The 18,484-nt window shown below is 43.3% G+C and overlaps 2 protein-coding genes across 3 annotated transcripts in view; one reads left to right on the top strand and one right to left on the bottom strand.

Annotated features, from left to right (window-relative positions):
- The window catches only part of RILPL1 (Rab interacting lysosomal protein like 1), a 46,366-nt gene extending 39,193 nt beyond the window's left edge, over positions 1-7,173 (top strand). Inside the window, exon 7 of the mRNA XM_083151284.1 lies at positions 1,154-7,173. Within this exon, the coding sequence (XP_083007410.1) occupies positions 1,154-1,298 (145 nt within the window). The 3' untranslated portion in view covers positions 1,299-7,173. The remainder of the gene's footprint in view (positions 1-1,153) is intronic.
- SNRNP35 (small nuclear ribonucleoprotein U11/U12 subunit 35) lies at positions 6,566-18,426 on the bottom strand. Of its 2 annotated transcripts, none has more exons than XM_083151285.1 (3): positions 18,311-18,426; positions 17,469-17,547; positions 6,566-9,423 (listed from the first exon to the last, which is right to left on the bottom strand). In XM_083151285.1, the coding sequence occupies exon 3, from the start codon at positions 9,418-9,420 to the stop codon at positions 8,632-8,634; it is 789 nt and encodes a 262-aa protein (XP_083007411.1). In that variant the 5' UTR covers positions 9,421-9,423; positions 17,469-17,547; positions 18,311-18,426; the 3' UTR covers positions 6,566-8,631. The 2 variants fall into 2 exon arrangements, with proteins under 2 accessions (XP_083007411.1, XP_083007412.1); XM_083151286.1 differs by lacking the exon at positions 18,311-18,426 and adding an exon at positions 18,186-18,295.
- Between the last annotated feature and the right edge of the window lie 58 nt (positions 18,427-18,484).

The raw sequence follows: 18,484 nt of genomic DNA, 5'->3' as shown, positions 1-18,484 counted from the left end.
TGTATGGGCCTTTAAAAGTTAAATAAAAAAAAGTTGTTCATAATGAATGTAATATTCCTGTACATATAGTACTAGAATACTGTTATATGCACACAATAATAAGCATACAAAGATACACATTTGTTTGTGTTGAAATGCAGTGGTCCTTTGTGTACACCTTCATACTATGCAGTGCGGCACTAACAGCATGTTTTTAAAAAGCACTTGAATTATGTCTTAGGAGAAGTAGCAATTTGCAGATAAAAAAAAAAAAAAAAAAAAACTTCATTTGTACATTGACTGTTCAAATTCTAGAATGTTCCTCATCATTACTCTATGCTAAGGGGGCTGATATGTTGTGGAGGTCACATAAACATTGGCATAAAGGAGTTACAAGTAGCAACTCTGGCCTTGCAGTTTCATCAATTTTTTGGACATTCCAAATATGTAACTAGTCTACAGATAAATGGTTGGCTAATACTCTTATTTTTTATTTAAAGGAAATGTTTATATGCAACACAAAACAATAGAAATGACTGAAAGCTATGCCAGCACTGTGTGCCACATGACACAAATCTACCAATACTCTTATGACCTGTCATTATATTTAAATTACTATATAAATGTAGAGTTATGGGCCCCATACATCAGCAATCACAATTAATGGTTTTCCAGATCCAGTGATTTTTTTGGCCAGATAAATGGTTTCAACAATCTATTTGACTTGCCCACACATTACAGATTTATTTCAGTGATCGGCAGATTTTTCCCATCTTCATATCTGGAAAGTGCCCATACATCACCTCAATCGATTGTCATTTTAGATGTTACTTCTTTTCATAATGTAAATAGAAGAAGACGACGAAACGGGAATGCCCACACATATAAAAAACAACCGCAGATAATACCAGATTATTAAACATGGTTAAAAATCTGATTCAGCAATCGATTGGCGATCCCTATTAATTGTTGATTGGGATTGCCAAAAGGGGGAGCCCACACATTAAAGATTAATTGTGACAATCATCTCCAGATCTGAGGATTGTCACAATTAATTGCTGATGTATGGGGCCCATTAGGTGAGGATATATTTGCCCTGATCGAAGAACCCTAACTCCTGTGGTAAAGTCATTGTTGTAGTGGATATCTGACACTGTTCCTTCTGTTTCCATAGGTTTAGTTTTTTCTCAAGGGACAAGAAACGGATGCCCATGCAGCAGAAAAACGTCACCTTACAGGAATCCTTTGGTGTGTGGGCAGATTACAATAGAGACGATGGTTATACAGAACAGGGACAAGAAGCTTTACAGCACATGTGACTGAACCAGAGACATGCGATGTTTGCGCATTCCCAGCAGCTGATGTTTGTTTTGCCTTACATGCCTGCAATCATTTCACCTTGCAGTAACCACACATAACACGCTGAGCAAGGATCTATGTTTACCAGGGAAAAAGAGAAGAAAACTAGCTCTTCGCATGCTGCAGAAAAATAACTGCTTAGGAATTTAACCCAATAACCCAGAATATTTTTTTAGAGGTACCTTTTATACAAGAAGAGTGAGAAAAAGTGGCACAAAACAAATCTGGAGTGCAATAGTTCTTGGTGAGTCAGTGCCTGTGCCTGCCACAGTTGTAGCACTTCCTTCCTAGGATGAACCGAGAATAAAGAAATGCATCCTGGCATATATTTTAATGATTTCAGTGTTACCTAGGTCCTTGTTAAACTTCCTTCTAGTGAATAATCACAACCAACCCCCCACCAGCAAGAATCTGTGATAACTCAACTGTATGTTGGTAGTGGGAGCACTTTTTATATGCTTGTCAGTATGGAAGCTGCAGTAGATGGGTCTCAGTTGGGTGTGAGATCTTTGAACAATTGAACACTAGGGGGGAAATTGACATAAGGTGCCCACACACGGTGTGGTTTGTGTATTGCACTAGATCGCATCTAGTTTAATTTGCATGTGATACACTAAAACAGCATGCGATTTGAACTAAAGGCAAGGGGGCAGATGTATTAAGCCTTAACAAGAGATAAATGCAAGGGTGATAAAGAGAGATAAACGTCCAGCCAATCAGCTCCTAACTTCCATGTTACAGGATGTGTTTGAAAAAAAGTCAGTAAGGAGCTGATTGGCTGGACATTTATCTCTCTTTATCACCCTTGCATTTATCTCTTGTTAAGGCTTAATACATCTGCCCCAATGTTATCCAGTACAAAAAGTACTGCCTGCACATAGTTTTTGTACTTTGCGATATGCTATGCACGCCATATAAACACTGTGTGATATGAACTACATGTGATGCGTTTTGAACTGAAAAGTTCAAACCGCATGCGACCATCGCACAGTGTATGGGCACCATAAGATGGGAGTTCTATTTCAGATGGTACCAGAATCTGTTTCTTCTTTATTTAACACCTTCTAGAAGATAATGGATAGCATATGATTGGTTGCCCGTTGCAACAACCCATGTGAAATAGAACTCCCATCCCATCTAAATTTCCCGCTTACAGTTGGGATCTAACTGAGGCACTGGGGTTCCAGCAAAGAAGAAGGTTAGTGCCATGGTCTATAAACAACAACTGGCAGATATTAATCATTAATGTGTAACTTGACACTATGCGAATTAGTGTGTGGTAACCCGTATTTACCTTGGGGTGCTACAGAAGATTGTGGTGCCCTAAAAATAAAATGACTAATACACAATTTTTATAAAATGTGGAAACTAAAGGAAATAGGCATATGTTGGATTGTTTTCTAAGCCTTACTACCTAAAGCAAACCATTATCTAAAAGAAGCAATAATAGCATCATTTCTGTGAGACTAAACTACCCCCAATAACTACAAAGAATACTTAGTGAGCGAGTAAAGCACAATTCAAATAGTATTTTGATACAGACAACAGCAGGAGATGGCATCATCACATTCACTCCTTACCTTGTCATACTGTGCCTCAGTCACCTTCAAGACTATTAGTAATTATAACACAACGTAAATCACCTCACTGTTCACGCATGGTCCAGCTGCAGAAGATTATGGTACATGTGGTAGATATTCAGTTGTCAGAAAATGTCTGACAATAGTCACTTGGATTCTACCATAGTATATAGGTTCCATTACTGCAGAGGTAGGCAGTGATGAATGGCTGAACCTAAAATTCAATTTGCTACATAATGACATACAGTCTTCATCTATCCATATGTTTCCCAACAGACTTGATCAGAGGTTGTTCAGATTTGGCTCTATTTTGGGCTCATGCACACAATGAGGACTCAACTGTCCAGAGAAGAGTGCACCTACACACATAGCGATTTGTGCCAGCGATTTTGCATGAGCGATGCAGCATGGGTGATTCCCCTTCAACTTCCCGGCATGTAGATTGCTCAGAAACGCTCACAGAAGTGTTAGCGATGTGCACCAGTGATTCTACTTAGTGACTTAGCATGGGAGATTTCAGTAATAAGCAAGTTATTGCTGATCGCTATTGCCCGCTACACAAAACACGGGCTCTATGCGGTCTCTTACTAAGCGATCTGATTAGACTGGTGGTACATGCTCATTCTTCATCTATAGGCGATAGCTCTATAAGGGCTCCACACACAGCGATGTATGCTTACTTTCTAAGTGATCTAGAGAAATTAAGTCAAATCGCTTAGAAAATGGCTTATTATCGCTATGTGTGTAGGCCCCATAAGTTCTGAGAACTCTTAAAGCAATGCCAGATAATAACTAGTCAGTTCACAAAATGCACTCTGAAAGCATTTATTAAGCCATGTGGAAAACACATTTTTAGATACATTTGCTAAATTGCTTATTAAACACTTGAGAAAATAAACTGCATGCACATCTGAGCAGTTTAGATGCATTGCATAGTGTATATCCACTGACTAGAACTAGGAATAGGCTCTAGCTGAGTAATGGAGCATGTATTTGTTTTTACAGATCTGGGTTTATTAAGCAGGATCAATATTATTCTGTCATTTTATTGCACAGAACAGAATTATTATTCCAATTTTCAGGTTCAGCTTGGTATTTGGCAGTATCTTTTGTAAAATAATCTCATATTCAGCTAAATGCCAAATATTACTCATTTACTGTGTCGAATATAAATATATACAAAGGTGTGCAATTTAAGGAATAATTTGTGTTCGGTGCCAGAGAAATAAGCATATGCAGATGGAGCAGCACTATCTGCCAGACTGAGACCTGCGCACACGCCCCATTCTTGGCAATGGAAGCACAAGCGTGTGAGACGCTCACGCGTCCATATCCTATCACCATCGGCCAGAAACCTGCGGTCTGGCGGAAACAACCAGAGAGGCTCCATCTGAAAAAGCTAAATAATGGTACTCCAAATTGAAGGAGGTGAAGAAGCACAAAGGCTAACACCCCATACACACTATACCGGGAAACGGTCATCTGTCAGACCAGACTTAGGTTGACAGTCATTAGGTCGACCCCGAAGGGTCGACTGTCCCCAAGGTCGACTGTCCCCAAGGTCGACAGGGTTAAAGGTCAACATGACTTAAGGTCGACATGGTTTTAGGTCGACATGAGTTTTTCACTGTTTTTCGAGCCGACGTGTGCCGACAGGCGGTATTTCATGCCCTACCATCCACTAGGGTGTGGTGGGAGAATAAAATAGTGTGCTGAAGCATTGCGAGCAATGCGAGGGGCTGCGGTTCAACTCCAACTGTGTCCATGTCAACCGTGTCGACAATCGGGTAAAAAAAACCTGAAAAACTCATGTCGACCTAATGACTGTCGACCTAAAACAATGTTGACCTTAAGTTATGTCGACCTTGAGCCATGTCAACCTTTAACCCTGTAGAGCTTGGGGACAGTCAACCTTCCGGGGTTGAGCTAATGACTGTAGACCTAAGTCTGTTCTGACAGATGTACCGCTTCCACTATACCATATGTGGCACCAAATGAGCAGTCTGTGTAGAAAAAAAACACGGAACAATATCGTTCAGTGACATTACCAGGATCTCACTGAATATGCAGTCAGATTTGTCTGCACGGTTTGCCCAAATGAAAAGGAGACTACAGTTGTATGTCAAGAATATTTTAATAAAATAATATTTAATTACAGTTCATGTGTAACATTACAGCTACACAGAGTGGACATTGATGCACTGGTCCCAGCACGTAGGAAGAGATGGCCACAGTGTCGAAACTCCTGGGTTGCTGACGGATCCAGGTTTTCACGGTGTTCTACACTACCTTGTAACAGGTGAATTTGTTGACCTAGCCGAGGAGATGGGAGTCACATGGGCAGATATCAGGGCTGTATGGAGGATGTTTCAGGACCTCCCATTGAAATTTTGCCAGATCGAGGGTCTTATTGGCCACATGTGGCCTAGCATTGTCCTAGAGCAGCACTATCCCTTTCAATAGCTTGCCTCTGCACTTGTTTTTGATGGCCTGTTTTAGACCCAGCAACATCTTGCAGTACTGTTCAGTGTTCTCGGTTTCACCCCTTTCCAGCCAGTCGATGAGTAGAGGTCATTCTTCATCAAAAAGATGAGCATCACTCTTCCAGCCTTCTGGTTAGAGTTTGAGTTTATTTGGACAAGGGGAGCCGGGCCGCCATGGCAAGTCCTTTCGCACCCATCTCATAATGCTGGCACCACCAGAGTATGGTGCACCGTGTGAGACACTGCTCTCCGTACACCGCCTTCATCCTGCGATAAATTTTTGAAGCATGTTTGCTTTCTGTGCAAAGAAATTGGATAACAGCTCTCCGTGCTGCTCTGGAGGAATCCATCATGCATCCGACCGCGCAACACAACTTTCCAGGAATGGAGAGACTGAAGCCGTTCACTACACATGTGGGAAAAACGCCACACCATCTATCAGCAAACACATTAACCCACTGCGATTATATATGCCGCTACAGCAAAGGTCTCCTTTTCATTCGGGCACAACTTATATACTGATCAAATGATTTCTTCTGCACAACTGCAGGGGTGCTCAGCAGAACTCAAACTCCATCCTTTGGAAGTTTGGCCATCACATAGTAATAAGAAGAGCAATGAACAAGGTTTTATTCTTATTTCCAGCAATAATTATTTAGAAATAGCAACAAATGCAAAGAGCAGCACTATCAAGGTTCTTATCAAATGCACCAACTAGAGCAAAGTATAGGATTGAAATGTTGATCTTTAAGTGTGCTGCCGTTTCCAAATAAATACTGCTGAAATAAAACCGTATTGAGTGTCTCCCTCCCTTTATATTTTAATATTGTACACAATACCCAATTTAAATGGAACTGTGAAATACTTAGGGGGTTATTTTGATTCACTCTGGAAGGCACAATCCCTCTCTAATGCACAAAACCATATGCACTGCAGGTGCGGCTGATGTAACATGTTCAGAGACAGTTACATTTGGGTGTTTTATTGTTTCTGTGCAGGGTAAATACTGACTGCTTTATTTTTACACTGCAATATAGATATCAGTTTGAAGTACGAACCGCACCCAAATCTATCTCTCTCTGCACATGTTACATCAGCCCCACCTGCAGTGCATATGGTTTTGTCCATTAGAGAGTGATTGTGCCTTTCCGAGTGAATCAGAATAACCCCCTAAGTTCTAACAATTACCAAGTTATTCTAATGGGTGGGTGAAATGTACATGGAAACAGCACCAACCGTAATAAGGCAATAAACACAGACTCAGATGAATAAACTGCAACAATGTGATCCTTTTGCACATTAAGAGTTTGGTAGTGTTCTTTTAGGCCATTAACACGTGTGAGGTAAATGCCTGTGTGTGTGATCTAGTGGTGCCTTTATCTTCAGACTATGAATAGAGAAGTTTTCCTCAAACAGAATTATGTTACACACACCTGGATGTTTTCAGGGCCCTAGGAGCAAAATGGACCAATAGGGTGCATGCATCATTTTGGTCTGTATAATTTTCGCTTATATGCTCCTGTAATGTCTTGTACAAGGATTCCTGTTTGCAGCTCTTTTAGGGTCTGGAAATGTGCTCAGTTGGGAACCTGAGCTCAGCACATTACATTGCTGGAAAAGAGGATGTTTATAGTGCCTATTCATGTATGTAGATAGGTATACCAGGTATTAGCACATTAGATTTTGCCATAACATTTTACAGTGTTAAGTGATACTAGAATGGATGTTAATACAAAAGAAATATATAAAGAATTTTGGTAATGGACATTTTATTTATTGACTTTTATTTTCTTTACATAACATTTAAATGCACGGTTATGTTCTTCAGAACTGCAAGTGACCAGGCTTATTCTTACTGTATGGAAATTATCATCACCAAGGTAACAAAAAACAATAAAGGGACATTAACATCTAAACTGCTTCTCAGGTAATATATTGCTGCATTTGCTTTTCCTATTAAGTACAGAGAAAGTCCTATACAATTATCCGTCCTGATATCATCATGAACTGGGGATTCTATCCCATTTTTGTAACCATGAAAACACCAGACTGTTTTTTCTTTCTACAATATTGGTGGCCGTGTTCAAAAGTAGTCCAACTCAGGACTGAAGGGGTTACATTATGGGGTTATTCTGGTTCACTCGCAGAGGCACAATCACTTTCTAATGGATGAAACCATGTGCACTGCAGGTGGGGCAGATGTAACACGTGCAGAGAGTTAGATTTAGGTGGGGTTTGTACTTCAAACTGATATCTATATTGCAGTGTAAAAATAAAGCAGCCAGTATTTACCCTGCACAGAAACAATAAAACACCCAAATCTAACTCTGCACATGTTACATCTGCTCCACCTGCAGTGCACATGGTTTTGTCCATTAGAGAGTGATTGTGCCTTTGCAAGTGAACCAGAATAACCCCCTATATATAGAAGGTGAAAAATTGAATTTTTATTTGAAAGTTTAACTGTAAAAAGTATTATACTGAAAGGGGGCCAGGTCCACTAAGCGTCAAAAAGTGATAAAGTGGAGAGTGACAATCAGATCCTGTTTTTTTTTTTTAAACCCAGCCGGTAACATGAAAGGAGCGGATTGGCTGGTGGTTTATCACTATTTGAAAACTGGTGCATCTGATCCAGGGTCTCCGTATCGGAACAAAAGACTGGACTTCACACGGTCACGGTGTTTACTTAGGCAGTAGATGGCCGCTTCACAGCTGCAACAATCACTATTATAAAATATTGTGGTATTAAACAGTGTGGGACATTTATTAAGATGTTCTATATATGACCACACATTGGTTGAAGTGTAAGCAGAACTTGTCACTGCTCTGAATATATAGCATGTTATGGCCAGAATTGATTATTACCTTTTATCCGTGACCTCTAATACCACTTTTACACCAGCCCGTGTCGCATCCGTTCACTGATGATGAAAGCCGGCACTGGGAGATGCTCTCATCTCCCTGGCGCCGGCTCAGGCCCCACCTCCGTTGATGTCACCCGCCCAGTATTATGCTGGGTCTGGACGCCGGTTTAAAAGGGGTCACAAGCCAGGTTACACCCGGCTTGGAGCAGAGTCCAAAATGAATGAATTTCAGCTACAGGAACAGTAGCTGAGACAAATTTTTGAATTATCATGGACACAGTAAATTTAACATATTTTCCCAATATGTGAGGTTGTGCAGTGCAAGTTCTATAATAAAAAATATTTGCATTAATAAAATACATGTCTTCATTTCCGGTGATCTCGCTCTTTGCTTCTGTCCCTTCTGCTTTCCTTTCTTCGTCTGTCTTTGTCATCTCTTTCCCGATCTCTGTTCCTTTCTTCTTTGAAATGTCTCTCTTCAGTCTGTTCTTTGTCGTTTCGAGCATGCGGTTTCTCTTGCCACCTACCATCTCTTCCTCTGTCCCTTGCGTAATCAGTATTTTTCGTTCTCCAATCCTGAAGTCTTTCTCTAGAACGAGATCTGTGTCTTTTCTCGCCATACCCCTCCATGCGCATACTCTGACACAATGGCAAATTGATTGGCTTTCTAAAGGGTCTATCCCGGCCTCCAAACCTTAACTGGCCAGATTCTTTTTTACCACCAAACCCCCCGCCTAGTCTGCGTGGGATCCATCCTTTTAGATTTCTTTCCAGTTCATAATCTACAAATATTTCTCTTTGATCAATCACCAATTTGTTAGCATCTCTATATGCTTTTTTTATTGCATTTTCTTGTTTGTATTCTATGAATGCATAACCCTTTGAAAATCCAGTTATGAAATCTCTAACCAAACGGATCCTCTTTATGTCTCCGTAACGAGAGAATACCTCTTTTACTTTTTCTTCAGTGGTTTGTTGGTTTAATCTAGACACAAACAAAGTTAACTGGGGGTCTCCAACAACACCTTTGTTGGGAACATAACGAGCCAACATTGCCCTAAGGACCGCACGATCATGGGGCTCTTCATCTGTACCATCAATACTCCCAGCTTTAAGTGGATCATATTTCTTTGCTATGGGTGTCCATTCATTCATTGTCTAGATAAAAAAAAGACATATTATTAAGCAAAAAACCACAGTACCATGTAGGTAGAGGCTAGCAGTGCTGCAGTGAAATGGAGCACTGCCCTTCAGTGGCCGGCAACAGCAAAACAGAGGTGAGGAGCAGCGTTAGTGAACCAACGTTTCAAAACCTACATTAAAATTGCCTGTTTGTTTAAGACCTGCCGAGTGCCGCTGCATGCTTCTGCAAGTTTTCACCTACATCAACTTTCCAGGAGGCACCCAGGCTATACTTCTTATTCAAGGAGAGTGCCAGTCTGAATATCCTCTATACAGTGGCGTAACCAGAAATGTTGCTCCCCCGAGCCAAAAAAAATTATGGTGCCCCCTCCATTTTTGGTGAAACACACACATATACATACATATATGTGAATATCACAATGGCACTACAAAATATATTGTAAGGCAGGGCTCGACACATTTTTGTAAAATCCAGGAGCCAGGATGAAAGTGTGGGAGCCAGACAATCTAAAAATAAGGGAAGTGCACCAAAAATATACACCGTAATGCCTACTACATGTCACACACCCATTACATATTATTCCACATGCTATAATGCCCATTACATGTTATGCCACACTGTAATGCCCATTTTGCATTATGCCAAGTGCCGTAATACCTATTACATAATATACCACACACCATAATGCTGTATGTTTGTAGGGATCCTGTGTGGTATGTATGTATATATATATAGAAAGTGGTTTCTCTAAGGTAGAGACACAGGCACTCGCCACTTTATCCAAAAATAACTCAGATTTTTGGTAAAAATAAATAAAGTTTATTACTCAAATGAGTCAGCAAGTCAAAGAGGTTAGACACATCACCAAACTCCGACGTTTCGGTCCGTCAATAATGGACCTTTATCAAGGAGCCTAATAGAGCACAGAAAACAATGTAAACAGCAAATAAAAGCTTCCACATGTTTAAGTCCTCATAAGTGATGTAACATAATACAGAAATGCATAGATGAACTTACGTTATTAGGTGTGATAGAGGGTACAGCAAAGCCATCAAGGAGCTGCATGCAAACCAGCATGGAGCAGCGGTGGTAAACACTATGAAGTGCTGGTTTGGTTTAAATAGCCCCAGAACGGAAGTGAGCAGCGCTGGGTCCCGCCTGACACCACGCGGACGTCACTTCCTGTGTGACGTTACCAGGGAGATAGAGTGGTGAAGCGCAAGAATGGCCGGAAGGCGGAAGTAACGTTTCCGCTGGTTGGAACGCATCGCGAGGTATGCGTTCCACCTAGTGGTAGGGGATGGGCTCAAGCCTGTGATGCCTGTAGCGCATCGCAGGAGAGACTAAGTGGATGTGTCCATGCGGCGCTGTGTGTTAAATCCAGCACCCGGCGCCATTGTCTGGGTGAAGTGTGGCTATGTGGGCGGGGGATATCGCGGCGGCGACGTCACTGCCCTGTTGGAACGCATTACCCGGAAGTATGCGTTCCAGGGCACAATGACAGGGAGATGAAGCGGAGTAATATGCCTAATAGGAACGCAACACATTATAGTGTGCGTTCCGGGGCATGGCGCCTATGGGCGCATGTGGGGTTACCACCAGTATTGGTCTGTAATGTTACGGACGTCGATGCCAAATTGAAATGCAACTTACTTAGGTATGCATTTCAGGTATAGCGCAGATGAGCGCATCGGTGGGCATACAGGGTTGATTGTGGAGGTCAATGCCTCAATAGTGTTCAAATAAAACATGTTCCGTTCTTGTTGGGGAAGAATTAGATAAACCAAAACCAGTATGATAGATAAAATGACTATTTGAAAAGTGACTATTTGAAAAATATGTAGTGTGTAGAGTCATAATAACACCACTGTGCAATTTAACATTTACACACCGGTGGATAAATCGTGCCGACTATGGACAAAAGGAGAGTGACAATAAGGGGTAAATGAACCCCAAGGTGGAGTGTAAGAACACCCTCTGGTAAAGAGGACAAAGAGCAGAGCAGTAGAGAACATACAGATAACGAAAAGAGAAGAAGCAGAGTAAGAACCTAAAATGTGACAATACAAATGATACATTTATTTCAGGAAGATATTAAGGGGATTATTTTCATTGAGGCCCCTAGGGGCCAATGTCCCAAGTTCAAATATCCATCGGCTCTCCTTCTTTTTTAATAAGAGTCCACGATCACCTCCCCGCGGAGGAGGAGGGACCCAGTCAATCAGTCGACATCGTAGGCTGGCAACCTGATGTCCTGCAGAGAGAAAATGTCTCGGGATAGGTAAGTCTGTTTTGCCAGTTGGAAACTGGCAAAACAGACTTACCTATCCCGAGACATTTTCTCTCTGCAGGACATCAGGTTGCCAGCCTACGATGTCGACTGATTGACTGGGTCCCTCCTCCTCCGCGGGGAGGTGATCGTGGACTCTTATTAAAAAAGGAGAGCCGATGGATATTTGAACTTGGGACATTGGCCCCTAGGGGCCTCAATGAAAATAATCCCCTTAATATCTTCCTGAAATAAATGTATCATTTGTATTGTCACATTTTAGGTTCTTACTCTGCTTCTTCTCTTTTCGTTATCTGTATGTTCTCTACTGCTCTGCTCTTTGTCCTCTTTACCAGAGGGTGTTCTTACACTCCACCTTGGGGTTCATTTACCCCTTATTGTCACTCTCCTTTTGTCCATAGTCGGCACGATTTATCCACCGGTGTGTAAATGTTAAATTGCACAGTGGTGTTATTATGACTCTACACACTACATATTTTTCAAATAGTCACTTTTCAAATAGTCATTTTATCTATCATACTGGTTTTGGTTTATCTAATTCTTCCCCAACAAGAACGGAACATGTTTTATTTGAACACTATTGAGGCATTGACCTCCACAATCAACCCTGTATGCCCACCGATGCGCTCATCTGCGCTATACCTGAAATGCATACCTAAGTAAGTTGCATTTCAATTTGGCATCGACGTCCGTAACATTACAGACCAATACTGGTGGTAACCCCACATGCGCCCATAGGCGCCATGTCCCGGAACGCACACTATAATGTGTTGCGTTCCTATTAGGCATATTACTCCGCTTCATCTCCCTGTCATTGTGCCCTGGAACGCATACTTCCGGGTAATGCGTTCCAACAGGGCAGTGACGTCGCCGCCGCGATATCCCCCGCCCACATAGCCACACTTCACCCAGACAATGGCGCCGGGTGCTGGATTTAACACACAGCGCCGCATGGACACATCCACTTAGTCTCTCCTGCGATGCGCTACAGGCATCACAGGCTTGAGCCCATCCCCTACCACTAGGTGGAACGCATACCTCGCGATGCGTTCCAACCAGCGGAAACGTTACTTCCGCCTTCCGGCCATTCTTGCGCTTCACCAGTCTATCTCCCTGGTAACGTCACACAGGAAGTGACATCCGCGTGGTGTCAGGCGGGACCCAGCGCTGCTCACTTCCGTTCTGGGGCTATTTAAACCAAACCAGCACTTCATAGTGTTTACCACCGCTGCTCCATGCTGGTTTGCATGCAGCTCCTTGATGGCTTTGCTGTACCCTCTATCACACCTAATAACGTAAGTTCATCTATGCATTTCTGTATTATGTTACATCACTTATGAGGACTTAAACATGTGGAAGCTTTTATTTGCTGTTTACATTGTTTTCTGTGCTCTATTAGGCTCCTTGATAAAGGTCCATTATTGACGGACCGAAACGTCGGAGTTTGGTGATGTGTCTAACCTCTTTGACTTGCTGACTCATTTGAGTAATAAACTTTATTTATTTTTACCAAAAATCTGAGTTATTTTTGGATAAAGTGGCGAGTGCCTGTGTCTCTACCTTAGAGAAACCACTTTCTATTAATCGGAGTTCGGAGTACACTCTGCACCCCATCACAGGACACCCCACCGCTGACGTATTTCTTCCTCAGTGAGAGTGCGGTCTACAACCTGACATTATATATATATATATATATATATATATATATATATATATATATTATCCTGTGTGCTGTACACATATAGGGATCCTATGTGCTGTGTATGCTGTATGTGGTAAAGATATTTTATGATATTATTGCTGTATACTGTATACGTGTCATATGTGTTCGAGATCCTATGTAGGTGTATGTGTATATTATATATTGTTTGTGCTGTATATACTTGCTATTTTTAGGAATGTACATTCTGTTTATACCTGCTTTATATAGGACTCTACATGCTGTACATCGGGAAGTATGTACTGTATGTAGGGGACTGCTATATATATCTCCCTAATATCTATAGGGATCTATCTGTAAGTTGGAATGTATGTACTGCATACAGGGATGTATGTTAAATTTTCGATCTATTTTGAGACATGTGCTGTGATCTGTGTCCTGTAGTATAGGGATAAGGTTGTGGGGGTGGGGTATTAATATTGGGATGTGTATGTGTTGTATAGGTGTGTGTATATACACCTGTCATCTGTTTTCAGCCTGGACTTACAGTACATCATCCAGGGCTTGCAAAGTCACAGGGATCTGTATGATTCAGGGCTGCGACTGTAGGTGTGGCTGCAGGGCCGGGGGAAAGACCCCTGTATGAGAAGTATGTAGCTGCTATTACAGGCTCCATGTCGCTGTAGCGTCGGTCAGCAGCAAGAGCGGCGACTCGGGACTCGGTGCCTGTCAGGATGACGCAGCCAGGGAACGAAGTGAAGAGGTCTCAGGCAGCGTATGGCTGAAGCTGCTGCCTGCAGTGATTGGTTAGGGACTGTGGCGCTGAGGATTTTTATTGGCTGCCGCAGGACCTGCACAGACAGCCCGGGGCTGTGAACTTAAGCTCACCTTACACACTCAGCTGAGACAGAGAGACGCAGCGGGTAGCGGCAGGCGGCACACTGCGGCAGCAGTGATGAATGTGATGATTGTCAGTCAGTGTCCCATTCTGGCGCCCACGCAGCCCCCGCTACCGCTCGTTCCCCCAAGTGGCCGCGGGGGCTGCCTTACACAAGCTACACCACTGCCTCTATATCTATCTATACACACACACACATATATATATACAGTATGTGTGATTGTGTGTAAAAGTCCTATAATCTTTACAAAAAAAATGGAAATGATTGACAATATATGTAAATTCACAGCAGTTGCATGTAATGTATCCACTTTTGCTAACCATTTTCTGCTAAAAGAGACGGATGGTTTGCAAAGCATTGGGATTAATGATAGGAAGTGTGCATAGCGCAGGAGGGCTCAAAATCGGATGTGATCGACATTGGACCTGAGCTGGAGGTCGGACCTGCTGCCTGTCTGACCTTTGACTTGGCCGCCCTCCAGGCGGCGGGGAGTGGGTATGCATGCGATACATGTATGTTTTCAAATAACTATTGGGGATATGGAGGAGGCGTGTGTGTTTGTTTGACTTAAGTGGGGATACATTTATTCTATAGTCTATGCATACAGTATAGATCTTGTTTTTCCAGGATACCTAGAACACATCAAGCTTTCACCCTCTTCCTGGTAGACGTGTAGAAGACATATCAAACGGTATGTGCTCAGATGGTTGACATTCATAATGTTGTGAATACAATGTTAAATGCTGACATGGTACAATGGGGCAGATGTACTAACCCCCCTTAGCGCTTCTCAAATAACGGGTCCCGCTTCTCCTGCATAACGAGGAGAAGCAGGCACCCGTTATTTGCTAATGTATTAACCCCCTGCAAGCCGATAAGGAGAGCCGTGACGCCCAGCATTAACGGCTCTCCTTATCGGCTCCCCCGGCGTCCCGCGCATGCTCAGTGCGCTTCCCCCCCCTGTCCGGCTCTAATGGGCATGCGCGAGATCTCCTGCGCAGCCCGAGCCAGAAGCAGGGCTAGCGTTGTCCCCGCAGTGGGGGACAGGACAACGCTAGCCCTGAGCTGGCGAAGTGGCAGGGGCGAATTAATGCCTGGGCGGCTGTTAATACATCGCCCCGGCCGCTAAACACTGGGGGGTGGATTGCAGGGGACAATAGATTGGGGGGTGGATTGCAGGGCTGTCAATAGGAAAATCGTAATCCCCCCCAGTTAACCAGCGTTAAGTGCATTTCTGCACTTAACGCTGGTTCATACATCTGCCCCAATATGTCACCATGCCCTGTGCAAGAATGAGCTCCCTACTCCCAATATGTTGAACATGGACAGTGGCCTTTATTCTGGTTCACTCGCAAAGGCAAATTCCTACTCAAATGGACAAAACCATTTGCACTGCAGGTGGGTCAGATGTAAAATGTGCAGAGAGAATTAGATTTAGGTGGGGGTTTTACTTCACAATAGAGCTATATTGCAGTGTAAAAATAGAGCAGTATTTTCCCTACACAGAAACAAAGTAACTCCCACAAATCTAATTCTCTCTGCACATGTTGCATCTACCCCCCCCCCCCTGCAGTGCACATGGTTTTGTCCATTTGAGAAGGAATTTGCCTTTGCGAGTGAACCAGAATAAGGTCAATGTGGAGGCATGCATCCAAGATTTGGACATGGTCTCATAGGAAAGGGGCATTGTCACACAATAGTAACCCCTCATTTAAATTACTCTACAAAGTAGTGTAACTTTTTTCATGTTAGGCCACCCATTAGTACCCCTTATACACATTCGCAACAGTAGTAATCCATACACATGGTATGCCGCACACACTAATACACAATATGCCACACAGTAGTACACCCCTTACGCACAGTAAGCAACACAGTAGTAACACCCCACACACACACAACCTGTTCTGGGTGACTCACCCGGCCGCTGCCTTACTGACTGGCTGATTGGCTATCAAAGCTTTTCAATTCTGTGGGAGACGTTATGTCACTTCCAGTCCAAAGAGACACCACAGCTGTGACCAGTGGAGGTGGCCCGAAAGGGGTAAGCAGATACAGCCCAGCCTGCTGCAATGTGTAATGGACACAGTGTACACGGCAGAGAAGGACCCAAGCACACTGCTATTATTATTCTACATTGCAGCAGGCAGTACACATCAGCTGGCGGCAGTGCACATAAGTAAAAGGGATTGTGGATGGATGCGGGCGGTTCCGTTTATAGGGCATTATACTTATATCCTGTGCTATACTCCTACTGCTACAATTCTATGCAGATCACTTCTAGAAGCCTTCATAAGACAAGCGTAATTCATAGAGAATCAAGTACATTAGCATGAACATCCATATATGATTAATGAAGTTCACAGCTTTGCGTGTGCTTTAAATGCTGTGGGGAGGAAATCATTCGATGGTCGCCGACCATCAAATAATTTCTAAGGTGCATACAAATCTAAGACACTCTGGTGTCTCAGATCTGTGTGCTCCCTGTATGGGAAGAGGGCGGGCAGCTGACATCCGCTGACATCAGCTGCCCACCCTCAGCACCTACGTCATCACCGAATTACCATGGGAATAAAATGCTGGGTAATTCCATGGGCGCGACCCTTCAATGCCACCCCACGCCCCCACTGCTAGGTGCGAATGGGACAGCGAACAAGCAGTTGACCGTGCCCGCTCGCACCAAGCGGCTGCACATGCGCATACATATGTATGCGCAGTCGCACACCATTGTTCCCCTGTGCGAACTCTCAGGGGAGCAAATGGACCTGAATAAGGTCCAAGATACAATTTTAGTTGCAGCCCAATTAATAATTTACAATGTAGCAGTCAACACGTTTGCGGCATCTGGCTGCTGACCCATGTGGACGTGCCGGGGCTCTTTCCTGGGGTCTAGAGTTCCATCTCCTGAAATTCCAAATTATTCCCAGGGAGAGGGCCCATACTGCCCTGCACCGTATCGCTCCAATCTTTGTAAACTGCACTTGGCATCCGCAATCACCCCTGGCTTAAACTACATTGACCTCCACAACACTGCAGCTAACCGCTCTAGTTATGGACTTGATCCTCAGACTATTGATATATTTACAATGTCAATATTTGAGATGTTGCCATGTGGAATGTGACATTGTGAGGATTTTGATAATTAGGGTTAGGCTGCAGGGGGAGGGGGTTTGTAGGGTAGGCACAAGGGCAAGGGTTAGGAATACATACCGAATACTAACTCGAATGCTGCTCCCCAAACTCCTGTGCCTGATTTCCTCTCCACGTGACTGCCGGGACCTGGAAGACACTGAAACCACAAGGTGGTAAGTCACACATATACACAATGGTGAAGGACAGATGTACTAAACATGGGGAGATTTTTGCATATTTGCTGAGCAAGATCCCTTAGAAAATGAGCACAAATAGTGATGGCCACGCATCACCAGCTCAAATCTAGTGCGTGCAGTGAAAATCTAGTCAGATGGCCTAGCAAATGCAACATTAGTTTGCACAGATCGCTTAGCACACATTTCAACATGTGTATAGGGCTATATAGCAGGGTTGCCTACCTGACCCTCTCCTACAGGGAGAAAATGCTCTGTTCCTGGACTTCCCTGATAATGTGGGATTGCCAGCACCTGTGGTAAAACACCTTTCTTATCAATTACCTAGCTCTTCACAGATACTGGAAAACCTACATTACCAGGGAAGTCCAGGAACAGAGCATTTTCTCCCTGAAGGAGAGGGTCAGGTAGGCAAGTATGCTATATAGACACCGGTAAGTTCAAAGGATATCACGGGTATGGGTGAAAACCGGACCAGGACAAAACCGCCGGACTTGAAAATTACAGGAGATGGTTGACTGGTTCATTCTCACTCTCCCAGGCTTACAACTCGCCCTAAATACAATGCGGAGGCTGCCAGTAGCTGCTGAGAATCTTTTACCAGTTTGCACAGACTTTTATCATTTGTCATCCTCGGCTAGGAGTAACCGCGACACTGCCAGTGCCGCAACAGTTACGCTGGTCTACTACCCATTAGGTTACCATGCTAGTTATTGGGATACATACATTCGACGATTAGCGACTCACACTTCCGGCTTTGTTATAGGGGGAAGGGAACCAAGTTAAGCAAGGAGGAAGCTAAAAAAGGGTTAACAAAGTAACAAAGTAACGTGTCGCTCAAGCAATGTATTAACCAATCAACATCTGACTTTTACATCAAACGACACCCCTATTGGATAG

Source organism: Crinia signifera, chromosome 1 (genome assembly GCF_055691185.1).
Source record: "Crinia signifera chromosome 1, ASM5569118v1, whole genome shotgun sequence".
Classification (NCBI taxonomy): Eukaryota; Metazoa; Chordata; class Amphibia; order Anura; family Myobatrachidae; genus Crinia; species Crinia signifera.
The sequence above is the reverse complement of the archived record's forward strand: the minus strand, read 5'-3'. Positions and strand labels throughout refer to the sequence as shown.